Raw genomic sequence first — 16,720 nt, forward strand, 5'->3', positions numbered from 1 at the left:
GGATAGGAACAGAAAAAAATTTCCCCAATCTCTTTACCTGATTATTTCATTTGTATGAGTTTCAGATATGCTCTGAAAAATAATAATATTTGTAAAAAAATAAATGGCCAATAATTTTATGTCCTAATTTTCTTGTGAGCAAGCAAGATTTTAAATCTAATCTACACTCTCCTTGAAACTCCCGGTCTAGCTATTTTTGCATATTAATTATGGTATTTAGGTCATAACACAGTACCTTAAGAAATAAAACTTGAGCTTCAAGGAAAATAAAAATGTGATCCACATTGGCTGTTGCCTATTGTTACCCTGTGGAAAGAAACAGTTCATGTTTCAACTTCTCCAGGGTTAAGTCACCAATGGCTGCTAAAAGTACAACTTGTGCCTATGGAACCATGGCCTAACAGCACCTCACAAAATGTTATAGATAATGCAATTTCTTTTATACCTAGGGGAGTAAAGAACAGGAAAACATAACAAACTTCTCTACATCAGGCACTGAGACAGAGCAGAACCTGAATCAAAGCTCAGGACGACTCTGTGACCTGGCTGCTGTGGTATGCAGTAGTTCTAAGGTGTTCCCACGAGGGCATCCTTTCTCCCAGCCAGGGGAGCCACAAACACCAAGAGCTCTCCTGGCACACAAGGCAAAAGCACTTGTGCATCACCCAGAGCCCTGCACCTCACTACAGACATTTTGAGCAACCAAAGGCAGAAGTAAACATCTCACTAAAAATAAACAGAACTCAGCATAAAGGTCTGAGAAGGAAATGCCTTTTCAAACAGCAGAGACACCAGCACAGCACTGGGATGCGTCTGCAAGGGGGGAAGGAAGAGATAATGGCATTACAGCCATGACACTACTATTCATGGCAAATATTTTCTCTCGTGAAATGCCGCACGTTATAAACCACCCATGACCACTCAGCTGGTTGGAACATTTGGCTGCTTAAATATTCTAACTGTGCTGGAGGAGACAGCTGAACTAGCAGCTCAGGGCCAGGAATTAGCCCCAAGTCAAATTAATTTACATAAATGACATTTTCCTACACATCTGGAAATAAATGGTCCTGAAAACTCACAGATGCTTAGTACTGTGCTAATAACTGCATCAGGCATCTGAATTCCTGCATTTATTGGGGTCTGAGGTTTCAAGAGGACAGCAAGCTGTCCCAGTGCAAGCTACATTTTCACCAGGCTGCCCTTCCACTGCATTTCAGCTCAATCCCCCCATGCCCTGACCCAGGAGTGTTGTACATCTGAAACATGTATCCTCCCCAAGCAGTCGAGACAGCAAGCATGACTATCCATGAGATTTCCATTAAGGGCAAGAACAACATGCTCCACCAAGTATCCAGCTTGCTGCTTTCAATGATTTGGGCTGTGCTGGAGCTCCTCTCCAGCAGGCTCACATGTGGTGCTTCCTGCAGACCACATATCAGCAGCACACACAGGCAGTGGCAGAGGGAGCAGAACGGTAACTCAGGTGTACTCCGAGGTCAGAATTCCAACTCAGATTATGACCTTGTCCTCAATGGACACCTGTTACTCCCACAAGGAAACACCTCTGCACTACCTACCCAGGCTTCAGCGCCAGTGTCAATGACAGCAGAGAAACCAGTAGTGTGTGGCTTTTTGTTCAATTTTACCATTCTTTGTTTGTAGTCCTTTACATTGCACACAAAGTTCTCTGTGTGTTGTATATTTACATTATAATATAAGGATGAATTTCAAGGAACACAAATTTGTGGTGCATATTCCACATGCCATCCCTGCAGCTCTCAGATAGCAGCCCTAGGATAATTTTCCTGTGCAAGGATCCTTTTTATTTAAAGGCTCAAGTGACATTTATTTTTTATTGTTTACTGAAATACAATGAATGTGATGACTTTCTATGTATGAATAAAAATTACTTGTGATATAGAGCAGGAAATACATACAGGTACAAACCCTGGATTTATTTGTAAAAAAGATCTTCATAAATACCCGCAGTCATTTTGCACATTTGATCATTCATTTTGCGCTTAGTGACAAGAGATACCTCCCTACATCTCTTCCCCTAGATCTTCAGCTTGCTCGCACATTTTGTTTTTCAAAGATTACATATCTGGACAGGTATTTGACAACTTTAAATCTGACAATATGGAAATCTGGGCAAGATAATCCATAAATGTAACACAGATCTGCTCACCTCTACTCTGAAAGTAGATTTTCTTTTCACATATGTATCCAAAGCTCCAGACCAAACCAGCACAGCTGAGGTATACTGTAGAGATTTTGTTTAGCAAAATAGCCAAGCAGACTCAAGTTTAGTTCATATACAACCATTTTTAATTTAGCTTATACATGTAAAGTCTCTGGGACTGGACAGAATACTCTGCAAAATTAAGCACTGGATCCACAACACAAAACCCAAGGTTACTCATGTCATCATTTGTTTCTCAGACATGTATTTTAGCATATGGCATGCTATTGATTTATGCCTACTTTAAAAAAAAAAACAAAAAAAAGTGTTTGTGAAAACCTGAGTATTACTAAAAGATGCGGTTCTACATAACACTTCATGATCTCATGGATGAACAGGAGATCCTTAAAAACCAAGTCTCTGCTGTGATGAAAACCAGCTCTGGCAGAGAAAAAAAAAATACACACTCACAAACATCCTTAAATAGCCAGCAAGCACAGAAGCCTTGCTGCTTGCAAATTGCATTATTTCCATATTCACACCATAATCGCACTGTCGGTACAATGTTTAGCCTTTATGCTACACAGTTTCAAACAGTGGATAAAAATAAAATAGATACCATCAAAAATACAATAAATCTGCATTTTTTGGACCATCTCCATTTGTGTCATTCACAATATAGCAGGTCTTAAACAGGGAAAGACCCCAAGTAGATCACTTTCACAGTAAGAAGAAGGGATCCTTTTAGTTGTGTGCATTCTGATACACAATAACAAGCACAATTCACATCCACAGCTTTGAATTTGGTATCTATCACAAAACGTACCTTTATCATCCACATCTGAAAAAATTAAGAGGTAGTGCAAACCTTTCACAGAAGCTTTGAGGCAGCCATTGATCACTCATCCTCTTTTGTCCCCTAAGGGGATAAGGGCAAAGAAGGGAGGCTGTTCTTTCAGTGAACACAAGCTGCAATTTACACCCCACATCCAGGGCTTGCTAAGCAGATCGGGACAGGGCCTGGTTCTTCCCACTGAAGATCAGAAGCGAGCCAAGTTTTTATCGTACACATGGGAACACTCTTAGCCATGTGGGAAAAATGGAACCTGGAACAGTCAATTACCTGAAAATGTGAAATCACGGAACATCCACATGCCTTCCCTGATGAGCATTAGATTTCACACCTCCAGGGGCTGCTCCATGCGCTGTCCCATCAGCTGCAGCACTGCTGTTCCAAGATGGTCTTTCCCATCTGCTTTGAATAATTAAACCTATACCAAAGCAAGGACCTCAATCGTACATCAGGGCCACACAAACAATCAGCTGGCTTCCTGCTATTTTTGTCCCAGTTCCTTGCTTTTTGGAATAACAGTGTCACCATGAGATATAACTGAGAGAAGCTGACAGTAGAAAAGCCAGCTGTGTGCTGATCAGTGTAGGTACAGGCTGTGCCTAACCAGAGACTTGAAAACTGCTCATCTATGTTCCAGGTGAGTTTGACAAATATCAGAGGACTTATTTTCTGGGGACCAGGATTTAGAGTCTTCATCAGGCTAAAGAAGGATTGACAGATGCCCACCTCCCCACTGCTGGTCAGCCTTCTTGGAGAAAATTGAAGGCAATTTTCTTCTATTATTAAAGTTTTGCAAAATACTCCTCTAAAACATAAAGGATATTTAAGCTATATTCTCTACTGCAGAAAAAGCAGTATAAGAGGCTTATTGCAGAGGAGAACAAAGACGCATAGAGATGCTCAAAAATCAATGGTTTATAAAATATTCTCGTATCAGAGGATGGAAACTACCAAACATATCTTTAGTGAGATAAAAATGCTGCACTCAGTGAAAACTTAGATTCATTAGTCAGTCAGAACCAAGTAATACATAGAATATTCTGAGTTAGAACAGACCCACAAGGATCAATGAGTCCAACACCTGATTTCACACAGGACAACCTAAAAACATGTATCTAAGAGTGCATGTAGGCCATTTAGCTATGTGGCTTCCTGCTTGGCATCAATCATCAATCCTAGGCAGCAAGGAAAACTTCTTGTGGAAAATAAAATGATTTCTGAGGTATATATGAATGAAGATCATACAGCTGTTGCACATGTTAAACACTGCTTCTTGCACATTCTTTTATTTGGGGGCTTACTTAAAAATAACAAGTCAAACTATAGATATACTACAAAAAAAAATCATTCCTAATTGTGGTTCATGCAATTGCTCACCTTGACCCTGCATTCCAATGACTATACCTCTACCTTTTGGTAAGCACTATAATTACAGTGACCTAAGCAGCTCAGGAGAAATTAAATGTGTTCATCTCATCAAATCTCTGGTAAAGATATTAGAATTTCTTATTTCATCCAAGAGAAGAAAATGGAAAGATTTTACACTAATAGTCCCCAATATGTTTCTATTTCTTCCAAGAGCTCTCGCTCAGGATTTGACTCCAGGGCAGATAGGCTGACGCAAAAGTCCACACTTTCATTTGTACCACCTTTTTAGTGAGGATGAAAGTGAGTCAGCTTCAACACATACGGTGACAAACCACTAAGCAAGCTTTAAACAGAACTAGGCAAGACAGCATGGGCAATAATGAACAGTGTAAATTTTGTTTTAAATCTTATTTCCTTTAAAATTTACATAAACAAGGAACCTGAATAACACACAGTCAATGTTTAAAATGTTAATTCTATCATTCTTCTAAAACTGTATACAGGCTTTTTCTAAACTCACACAATGATGCTCAGTACACATCTGAAGAGGAAATCAGGCCACAGGAAAGAACAATCATGATGCCTCTATGAGGCAACTTTCTGTCACTGCATTACTGCTGATATTCACTAACTTCTGGTTCCCTTATGTCTGAATTAATGTACAATGGCAAGTATGAATCCTAAACTGAGAATTTAGCATGCTGTACACAACAGTGGATCGCAACCTATGCAATTTATTTTACCTGTTAGCTCAAAGTTTCCTTTAAAATGGTCTGAGAGCACTCCAGAAAGTTGAGTGTGTAATATAAAATAAAATTCCTGAAACTTTACATACTGAAAACCAAAGGTAAACCTGTGAAGTCAGTGATGCTCTAATAAATTGATTTCTAGGGCACATATGCAGTCAAGCCATTTTACTTTGCTCAAGATCACTCAGGATGCCTACAGCAAAGCAGGAAACAGGAAGATTATCTTGGTATCAATCCAAAACTTTGGTCACAAAAACATTACTCCAATTCCCTGGCATTATTGCTGACATTTTGCACTGTTGAATTGGAAAAACAAAGTCTCACAAACAAATCATATTAGCATACAATGTTTATTATCTTCTATTAATCTGAAGTCAATAATTTTGATATGACTAAATTAATTCTGAAATAAAGAAACATTTTTAAATACATATGAAGATGATGGGCTCTAACATGAGAGTACTTAGTTGATCTGCACTCTTAATCCACATGCAGGATACATAGATCAAATTATTATACATCTCCTTTCACTTTACACTGGACTATAATACAGCACAATTTCTGGAGGTGAAAGCAGGGAGGAAAGAAATCATAAGTTCAAGTAGCCCTTTTATTTAAAAAGAGCATCAATGATATATTAAGCCATTGTGTTTCTCTCTGATTTTGATTTTACTTACAGTATACACTTTTGTAAAACATATAGCTCATCAGTGATACACAGTGGCCCTTTACTAAGGGCAAGTAACCGAAAAAAAAAAAATACAACAGAAAAGAATTCTACAGATTAGAAAAGTCATATTTTAGACCATTGCCACTTCAGAGTGCCTCCAATGTTGCTAAGAAAGGTCATGCACAACATTTCTAATGTTGTCATTAGTCCATGAGAGAAATGTCTGCGTGCTTCACACGAACAGAAAAAGGTACAAGTCAGAAAGAAAGCAGCTTTCTCCAGTTATCTCTTAGGCCTGTCTGTGTCATCAATGGCAGCTAACAGCTTCTGTCTTGCCTTTTTGTTGATGTAGGTGCCCAGACAAATATTCACCAGATTGGTCAACTGCTTAGTGGAATATTCCTGGCAAACAAAAACAGATCATGTTAGGGCAGAATAAAACCCCAGACAAACACAGAAAGTTTTAAAATACGCAGACATACTCAGTGTGGATTTCACAATTGATAGGAGCATCAGTACACAGGGGAGATTTAAAGCTGTAGTTCAGTCAAGTCTGGATAGTTTTCATAGTTGAGGCAGAGGACAAAACTGTATTTTGCTACATGGTGGCTTATAATGAAAAATGCTTATGACTTTAAAAGTACTGGAAAGAGTTCACACAAAGTAACTCTGTGAACATGTATATAAATCAATTTTTAATGTATTTACCATTCTTTGGGAGGCCTGGTGGGAAAACACATGCAAATGATTAAGCTTTTAACACAAAAACTTTTTTTTTCTACAAACTACGATAAATGTTGGTGATCTTTTTTATTTTGACTTCCCATTTCCAATAAGCTTCTAAATGCTTCTGTCTGCAGAGTCTCCAAACGATTTTGATTTCAGTATATGATAAAGGAGGAAAAAATATCAAAAATCTGAAGAAAACAATTCTTAACACCTGTGGAAACACCATATTTGCCAGTATTACCTTTATGTCTTAACACTATCCAAAACACAGCTTCCACCAATGTGTTTTAAAAAAGAGCTTTTCCCTGTAGGTCATCAAACCCCATAGCTCACAATCTCTCTTAGGGCTCCAGGCAATACAAGGAAAACTCAGTCAAAGACATATTTCTTCCCTCCCTTTCTAGTGGGATTTAATCCCAAAATACAGATTTCAAGTGCGTCACTTTAAAAGACTTTTTACTTCAAAGATGGGTATCCCCAATAGCATGTGACTATTACTCACACAGATCTGTTATAATTGTTAGTTCATGCTAGAGTGAAAGCATCTGAATGTTTTCAAAACACAAATATAGACTTACCTCAGCAAGAAATGCTGATTAAGCAGTATCAAATGAAGAAAGAAAAAGCAATGACTTCTCCATTGTGCCTTACAACTTAGTTTAAGCAATCTAATCCTAGAGGCCATGATATGTGATCCCAAAACGTAATTCTTGATGATCAAGCTATGCACTTTGGGATATTCTGAAGAGCTCACAAAGGTTTTCAATTTCCCTTTGCTCTAGTTCTCTACATTTTTAATACAATAGGCAGATGTAAGGCTTAGTCATCCTCCCCAGTCATCAGATGTTGAACCAGTTCAAACACATACTAAATTCATATGAAAAAATGAACACTCATATGCACATATACACTTATATTTACACTGCTTCCTATATAAGTTTCATTAACATAAATGAAAATATACATATATATGCCTATATTCATTTTTAATACATAAAACTATTGATTATTTATAGATGTTAGCATGTTTTTATCATCAGGGTGAATTTTCTCAATAGAGAGGAAAAGAATGCAAATTTAACTCTTACCCTATGTTCTTTTATCCAGGATTCCATGTCATTTTCTGTCAGGTAGTATGCTTTAATGTAGGTCTCCACAAATTCTTTATCTGGAATAGGCCTAATGTCTGTTAACTTTTCTAGTTTCATCAAGAACTGTTGAAAATCCAGTTGCATCAAGGCACGTCCTTCATTGCTGCATTTCTTTACATTGGCATAACTAAAAAGAGAAACAGTGCAAAGCAGGACTTAGAAGGAAATAAAAATTAATTCTGCTTCTCAAAGTTAACTTAGTTTTTTGAACCTTGAGGAGGAGCAAAATTATGGTTTTAAGTCAAAAGCAGGCAAGAACTTCTCTTAGGAGCAGACAAGAATTTCTCTTAGGATGTCTGCTGCAGAGCTTTATTTGCATTAGTACAACACATTTTAGCCCAGTCATCAAACAGAACCTCACTGTACCCAGTGATACTTAGAAAAATCACACCCTCCTCTCCCAAAAGCCACAAAAAAAATCCTACATTGAACAACTTACTATAAGTAAGTTAGAGGAAATTAAACCAATGCTAATTAGCACACTGGACAGCAGTTTCAAGAGATCACGACCACCGGAGTCTGAAAGGTACCCATTGCAGCTTTAGGCATGGTCACCAGGAGCTTGCTGAACCAAGTGGGAGCAGCAAAGACACAAAGCTACTTATTCAAAAACAGCTACAGCAACCAGAGGATGAAGGGTGGCAGCACTGGCTCATCTCTGTGAGAAGTTGATGATTTAATGAGAACAAGTTGACAGCAAACTAGTGACAGGTTAGAGGAGATAGTAGAGGACTTTAAGGGCAGGGTAATACTAGCAAGGATCATAGTGGAGTGATAGGCAACAAATGAGGAAAACTATCTCTGCAGTTCTTCAAATGGATAAGGAACAGCATTTGTCAAGATCAAAGGAAATGACACTGCAATGCCCTTAAGAATGCCAATTTCAACTGTGTACAGGGTCTGGGGCACAGTGACTTCAGAGACTTAATCCAGCTCATCCACCAGCAGCTCCCATAAGTGACAACCCTGTCTCACTCTTCCCCTCTACCGAATCTAAAATAAGCTCAGTTTTTCACTGGTTCACAAAGTTGATCCTAATTATTATACACTCCCTAGATTATTAGGTTTGATGCAAAAGAGGCAGCAGAAACATGCAGATGAAAGATGGATACACAGAAAAGTCAGGTTAAGAATATGAAGAAATTTCACACTTAAGAGGTGGTACACAGAAAGAATTTGCAGAATGCAAAAGTAAGAGACAAAAAGAGAGAGGGCCAAGGCAAAAGTCCTGTGGAGCTTCATAGAAGACTAGCAGATGATTTTCAGTAAGCTCAAGAAGCCAGCTGGGAAACAGGAGAGAAGACAGAACTAGGAGATAGGGAAGGACAAAAGTTAAAGAAAGATAACTGACTGCCGTGGAGGTAATTCTTCATTCAGTGAAGAGCCTGATGAAAGCAATTTCAGTTGACTGGATGAAAAACATCTCCTTCGTGGCTTTTAACTCCATACATTCACTGAATACAGAGCTAAAAGAAGTTACACATTCAGAGAGTCACCTATTCAGAACAACTTCCTTCCCTTTCCACAGAACCTACAAGGTATGTAAAAACAACAAAACTGGCCAAGAATAATAAATTACAGGCAACTATTTGGGAGAAGATGATAATAAGTACTTTTTGCTTTCTCAGAAATGGTGCAGGACAAATTGTATCAGGAAAGTATTCCTAGTCCAACCTGCTTAGGTGAAAGTAAAGGTCAAAGTTTCATGGTAAGGTGCAAACATGAACCTGAGCTGCAGCATGGAGCAAGACATATGAGTGATGATCTTCACAGATAAGGATTAAATGGTTCATGAACACGGAAGCCACAAAAGATGAATGTGATGTAAGAAAAAGAAACAAGTAGAAAACAAACACAACGGCTGAGGTAGAGGAGGTTGATAGTGACTGACAGTGTTATCAACTTAAAGGTAAGGGGAGCCGAGAGGAGAACAGATGGGCCTTTGTTTCACTTCCTTTTATTTGAGGCATGATAAATAGAAAATAAAATTTCAAAAAGAAGCTAGTTGTATAGGCCATATGTTATACGAAGGAATTGAGAAGCCAGAGACAGGTCATGGAGGGTATTAGTTACCCTGAACATGAAACTGATCTCTAGAGACTGCAAAAGGATGATGGCATGAAAAAAATGGGTAGGAGACAAAAAAATGATGGCTTTATGGAAGCAGTGGAAGCTGATGATTCTCAATAGGCAGCTAACACTTGGAGAAGAAGGGTGTTTTGTTGAGGTCCTAATTTAGAGCAGACAGCAGGAGAGTGGGATGGAAAGAAGTAAAATAGGTAGGAGGGAGTGATTAGGCTAAAGATAACCAGGAAAGAAGTATGGAAACATGTAGAAGGAGTGGAAGACAGCACATATTCTATGATGCAGAAGAAGCTCTAGTAAGAGCCCAATCATATGCAGCAGAGGAACAAAACCGTAAAAATAAATGCAGGGAATGAAAAATCTACAATACTCAGGCTACAAAACTGAATCTGGGACAGTGATTACAAGAACAAGGGATGAGCAAGGTGTAGGTTCCTGACTAAGGTGCCCGAGCAAGCCATCTGAGACACCTCTCTGTTCTTGATGAATTTGGAAAATTCATGTTCCATGGGTACTTTAAGAAAACTGATAGTGCTAATAACTCCATCTTTCTTCCTGGCAAAGTTAAATGGCATCACCATGGAAGTACTGACTATTATATTGAAGCTTCCTTCTTTACTCTGCTGGGAAGTGATAATTTTCATATAGAAGTTTCTTTGAAAGAGTACTATATTTTCAAATGCTTCAATAAAACATTCAGTGTCATTCTTCAGCAGTATCTAGGATCAAGACCACCCTCTTTAGGCTTAATGCTGCACCAGACTGTGTGAGACAATTGCTAAGGAGTGTGTTAAGCACTGCTAATTTTTAGGGTCCCCAAAAGCACATGAACTCACAAGGACACTATAAAATTAGAACTTTTAACTCTATAAAATAAACATTATCATTATAGACATACTTACCCAAAAGCAAGGCTTTCATAAATACTTACCCTTCCACAAGAGTTCTATTGGCCAAGCGTATGCAGTGCTCCCAAAGGATGTTGGAGACTGGCAATGGAATACGGACTCTCTTAGACACATCATTCAACCTCCTGTTAAATTCTTCAAATTCCTAATAAAACATAAAATATGTTTACTCTTTAATGTAAAAATGGATTATACTCTATACATCCAACAACAGCAACAATTAATTAGAAATGCACATGAAAGAGAATACTGAAAAATAGAAGCAAAGAAGAGAGGCTTAATAGGCACAAACTGTAGACAACTCGATGTGTAAAGCAGAAAACATATCACTTTCTAGTATATCGCTCACAACATTACCTCCGTGATTTTTTTTTAAAGGAACTGCTGCTCTGTTCCCCAGAGCTGTGGTTCTCTGTGAAACTGACACCTCTGAAAATGAACCAAGTAGCTTATCCTTCAGGTGCCATTGTCATTGCCTCACTCCTAAACTCATATTTAACTCTTTAAGTCAAAATACAGACACTGAAGAAAATCCAGCTATGATCTCTTTATCCCTCTAAATACCCACCCCACCGGCTTTCAAAGAGAAGCTCAGAAACATTGTAACCACTTTTCATTCTTCAACTTTTCACATTAGGTAATTCCTCAGTGCTTTAGAAGGAGCTGAGAGAATCCACTGAAATAAACTAAATCTTAACAGTTTAGGACCACACTGCAGCGCTAGGTAACAATTCAGGTTAAAGGTAGGCACTTGTTTCCACACGAATCATCAATGGCCTCGATGGATTTCAGCTGATACCTTGAGTGAGAAACTAGTCACAACTGAATGCAATTACTGCTACAATGATTTTTGTGATGTAAAGTGAAACAAAGCCCTCTGCCAATGATTAAAGCCTTTATCATAAAAAAAGTATCAAATTACTTAAATATCAAGCAGAATGGTAATGAATCCTCTGTATAACCAGCAAAAGTAATTTGCAGGGCAGTCTTTTAAGACCATCCTTGCCCAACAGAGATTTTATTTCCAAGGCTGTTAATCTAGGGTTTTTTTCTTTTCCTTTTTTTCTTACAGACCCTCTCAAAAATTCAGTAAGTGAAGAAAGTCAGAAGAGAACTGCAGTAACCAACTGGCATTCAACACAAATTTTCTGAAAGATGAATTTGGCAGCAAGATGCAGGGCACCACAATGTCATGCTTCAACTGGCATACAACTCATTCTTCTGAAGATGAAGATGCCTAACACTCCACAACCTATTTCTTCAACAATCTTCTTTCCCCACTTTATCTGCTTCCAACCTACTATGACTGAATACAGAACTTTGTGTATGTGAGCACATGGCTGAAAGTAATTGATTATTACTTTAATCACTGTGCTCACATCTGATGTTCCTGGAGTATCAGTGTACACAGAAAATCACTCATTGTTTAGCACTTACTTAAAAGCTTTTGTAGCAACTAGTACTAGCTATAGAATAGAGAGACCAAAACTGGTTATGAATTGTATTAGCTCTGATTGTCCTGAAGCAAATTCATCAGCAGTTGCATATTCACAGAAGAAAAAACTTTTGCCCCAGAGATCAACTATTTTAAGCACAAACTGACACCAAAAAGTTACAGCAGCATAAATAAGGACTATCACAAAGATTCCATCAAATTCAGTGCAATGATATATCCTCTGTCAAATTCTTCCTTCTTTGCCTTGATTTTTTTTTTAGCAGAGAAGAGCTACAAAGTATGAAGGTGTTATCCGAACTGTTATTCCACACAGATGTGTAGCTTTTGCTACACATAGTCCTGTATACCGTAAGACATGGCAATGTATAATAACATCTACTGAATGCAATCGACAAGTTCGGTGAGTAACTTCCCTTTAGCTTCCTTTTCAAATGTTAACTTCTAATACAGCAACTTCAATTAGATACTGCATGATCATTATTGGTGCTGATTTGACCTACAGCTCCTATGATACATGTCAAAGACAATCAGCAAAATTATTCAGAACAGCAAATAGGGTGTTTTGGGCTTTTTTTTTTAAATGCTATCTCTGGCCACTGAATTTCCCTCAGTGTTACTCTGCTTACTACACACTTCTCTACCATTCAAGACTTCAGTGTGAGACTCATTAAACTTTTTTGATCACTTTCACACACCATGCAGTCAAAAAATCATCACTGAAAACAGTGCTTTAGAAGCAAGAATAATGACACTTCTGGATAGATCTCGTAGTAACTTCCCATTTGTCAGGATGATGTATTGTCCTAGCCATGCCACTTTAACAGTTTTTGTGAAGTATTAGAGCAATTTAGTGTTTATATAAACTCTAGCACACCACTTCCCATAAACTATTCACCTTTAAAAGAGCATCTACATATACGTTGTGCTGTGACATGATTTCCTTCACATCCCATTTCACATTAGCCATGAGAAGAAGCATTTGTTCATAATCAATGGCTTTAGCAGCAACAATCCAATAAACTGGTTTACGCAGTTCACTGGCAGTTGACACTGTCTGAAATAGAAAATAAATAAAATTCACTTCAGTAAATATCTGGCCAGTAGGAGCAATATATAACTATGATGTAGAAGTACTTTCCCCATAATGTACAAGTTTCAGATCTTCTGTATGGAAATCAGCTGTGAATTACATAATTCTGACCTGAGAATAGAACTGCTGAAGAAAAGGCTTCTTGGCAGCTGGCATCACTGCATCAAGATGAGGCTGAAGAAATTCAAACTGCTCAGCCAGAAATACCCTTTGAAAGCAAAGAAAATTTACTGTGAATTAAGTGCAATGTTTGGCATCTCTTTACAATTTTTACTCTACAGCCAACATATCTGGCAATAACAATATGTAACCTTGGAAAATTTAGTCATGAGAAGAGCCGTATCAGTTGCGTGCCAGCATATCAACTAGCAGTCTCAATTCTGACAATTTTAAAATGTATTTGCAAACAAGAAAATATTTGAAGAAAAAGACTAAGGCTTGAATATAAAAAATTTGTATTGCTGTTTTACTGAGAATACACTGCAAAAGTCTGAGATGAGGTCTAGTAAAGTCATTGACCAAGAGTCACACAATTTCCACTGCAGGACAGTCAACATCGATATTAATAAATCCATCTTAGAATTTCAAAATAACATTCCCAATTAATTTTATGCTAGTGAATCTATAAAACAGAACTTGATTTCATATTCCTTCCCAGGGGTAGAATTTGTTAATAACAACATAATAAGAAAATATATTTCTAACTCAGCATAAATGAAAAAAAAATGTTTTTTAAAATTAACTCCTAATCTTTAAGTGTCATCTCATGTGAGGGAAAAATCATTCCTAGCTCTTACTATTATTCTTATCAAATAAAAATAATTTTGTTACATTTGCATTAATTTGTTATAATGTCTTCTTCTCCTGTGGTGTGACATAGGTACACTTCTAACCATTGCAAAGATCACAGTGATTCAAGCCAAACTGATATGAACTAAGCAGTTCTGAATCAAGTATTTAATATAAGGTGAAAACGAACCATACAGATTAAATATTCCCACTAGCCTCTTTGAAACTGAACTTTTTTCCTGATAGATTTGGCCATGTATTGTCAGAAATTACTGGATCATCTACAGTAAAATTTCATTTCTTGTGTTTGCATGTTGCTAGACCAAAGAATTAGACTCCAGTACCTTCAATACAGAAATCACCTTTATCGCTCATATATAAAATCACATTGAGAGATAGGAATTTTTGACCTGTCAAGAAGGATTTGGATTGTAACCACAATTTCTTAAACAATCAATAGCTTTCAGTGATCACAAATACAGTGTGTACAGTAAACAACCTACAAGGATTCCGTGGCCACCACTCTCTCTGCCAAGCCATACAGCGAATTGCCAGATGTCAAAACTACAAGATGACTGAGATGTGGGCTTGGCACCTTCTCTTTTCTCTCTTCAGCAGCTGTGAGAGTTCCTGAAGGATCAGCAGACACCTCCTGAAACAAAGAATTAAACAAATTGAACTCCACAAAACCAAAAAGGATGGCTCCAGCTGATCAGTTTCAGATGCCAGATAAGATGGAGTGTTTCAAATTCTAGGGTGTAATTTAAATCAAGCCTATTTCTATTTAAACAGTATAGTGAAATGGGTGAAAAAATCAGATCATGTAAACCAGCAGCCAATTTAAAAGTAAGTTAAAAGAAAAAGGCAGAGAACAATCTTCTCACTACACCTTAACACCCAAACAGGCTTCAGCCCAATTGCCTTTTGGGAGACTGACTTCTCATCCTTGGAGACACTATATTCAATTTGACAGCAACCAAATAAAGGAAGGAATGTTACTTCTGCATGGGCTTTACTGCTTCTATGAGCAGTGGCTAACTTAGGTAAAAAACAACTGATGTTCTCCATCACAGAATTATTAGGTTGGAAGAGACCTTTAAGATCATCGTATCCAACCCATGCCCTAACACCTCAACTAATCCATTCCACGAAAACTTCTATCCTGAACACATCTCAATGCTAGAAAGCAAGGAAATATTCACAGCAAAGGAGTAGAATCTGTAGTGAGAAACAGGTTATACCAGTACCTTGTTCCAAAATTAAAGGAAAAAAATAGAGAAAACTTCTACCCCCAGATTTAAGGAATCTAAGTACAGGGCACAGCTAGAAGAGGAATCACAGAAAGAAGAAATTCCCAGAGCAGGTGTACAAAGGGACACCCTCTGAAGCCTGTCTATTTCCCAGTCCTCAGACGGTTTCAGGACATGAAAACATGAAAAAACAAAGGTAGTTCCGGTTGGCTTGAGTTAGTTATTCATACCATGCTTATACACAGGCCACAAGAAGATGAGAAATGCTACAAAGGAAAGGCACAGCACCCAGAATAGGTAAGAAGACAGGCAGGATATGGCACTTATTTTAGTAAAACCCCTGGAGATAGAAACCCTGGCCAGAGTCTACAGTCTATGGATGCTACAACATATCAGCCTGTAAGCATGGAATGAAAACAAGTAACAGTAACAGTGACAAAGTAGTGGAAAAAATAACTTTTACAAAAGTAAAATCAGTGGCTCAACATGGCTGCTGTAAACAGCATAGGAACAACCAATCAATATGACAATAATAATGCTTAAACATAACATTTATGTTTGGACTCAAAAAAAACAAATTAGTGTAATTCTGAAATTGTGGTTAAAAAAGGGAAAAAGATAAAGACAAAAACAACATAATGAAAAAAAACAGCTTTCAAGTTTGTGAATTGCTTGTTTGTTTCAACTAGAGATAGAAATAAAAACTGAAGAAATTGCAGTGAAGTAACTATGAAAAGAGGGAGAAAAACAGACTCAAGCTAACCACAACAGTAGCCATTAATTTCTTCTGGGCTCCACAGCAGAGAACAACTGTGAGAAGTGACCTGAAATAGAGTACTTGCTATTCAAACAGGTTTTGTTCAGACACTTTTGCTTAAGGAGGAGAGTAGTGAGCACCTGAAACACTGGTGGAAATTAGTAGTGGTGTCACTCATTCTATATGTCAGGATTGAGACAAAGAGGAATATTTCACTGCAGACCTCAAAACACCAAGAGAAGTATTGCACATACGATCAGTTGAAAACTGGAAAATCAACAGGGCAGTTATTCTGATAGCAAAATATCTGGCACACCCATTGTGGTAGTGCTGCAGCATTTAAAGGTAGGGCAGGTGAAAATTGATTATGTCAAAATGTGTAAGGACCTGGCGAGAATTGAAGTGATACAGGATGAGCACAAAGATCAAAACTTTTCTGCTATAGACAAAGCAGCACCAGAATGTGCTTACTGCCGGGATGAATGCCAAACCAGAAGTGACATTAAGAATATAAGACAACTGAGAAGATAATAGCGGCCAAGCTGTTAAAAGTGGTTTGAGGTGTGGAGGAACAAAAATTCACAAGTTCCACTTTAACTCTCTCAGATTTTATTTGGCAGTTTCCTCCTGTGGTGTGACAGCCCAAGGCAATAGGAGGTGGATTTGCTAAATCAGAAAGGCTC

The 16,720-nt window shown here is 37.8% G+C and overlaps 1 protein-coding gene across 3 annotated transcripts in view; it reads right to left on the reverse strand.

Moving 5' to 3' along the window:
- Nucleotides 1-5,483: 5,483 nt before the first annotated feature.
- The window catches only part of VPS50 (VPS50 subunit of EARP/GARPII complex), a 78,736-nt gene continuing 67,499 nt past the window's right edge, over nucleotides 5,484-16,720 (reverse strand). For all 3 annotated transcript variants that reach the window (XM_068211019.1, XM_068211029.1, XM_068211010.1), the window contains 6 exons: nucleotides 14,534-14,682; nucleotides 13,353-13,449; nucleotides 13,047-13,205; nucleotides 10,719-10,840; nucleotides 7,640-7,829; nucleotides 5,484-6,224 (listed from right to left, as the gene is read on the reverse strand). In XM_068211019.1, coding sequence (XP_068067120.1) covers nucleotides 6,105-6,224; nucleotides 7,640-7,829; nucleotides 10,719-10,840; nucleotides 13,047-13,205; nucleotides 13,353-13,449; nucleotides 14,534-14,682 — 837 coding nt within the window. In that variant the 3' untranslated portion in view covers nucleotides 5,484-6,104. The remainder of the gene's footprint in view (nucleotides 6,225-7,639; nucleotides 7,830-10,718; nucleotides 10,841-13,046; nucleotides 13,206-13,352; nucleotides 13,450-14,533; nucleotides 14,683-16,720) is intronic.

The sequence above is a fragment of the Anomalospiza imberbis genome, chromosome 1 (assembly GCF_031753505.1).
Source record: "Anomalospiza imberbis isolate Cuckoo-Finch-1a 21T00152 chromosome 1, ASM3175350v1, whole genome shotgun sequence".
In the NCBI taxonomy this organism is placed as follows: domain Eukaryota; kingdom Metazoa; phylum Chordata; class Aves; order Passeriformes; family Viduidae; genus Anomalospiza; species Anomalospiza imberbis.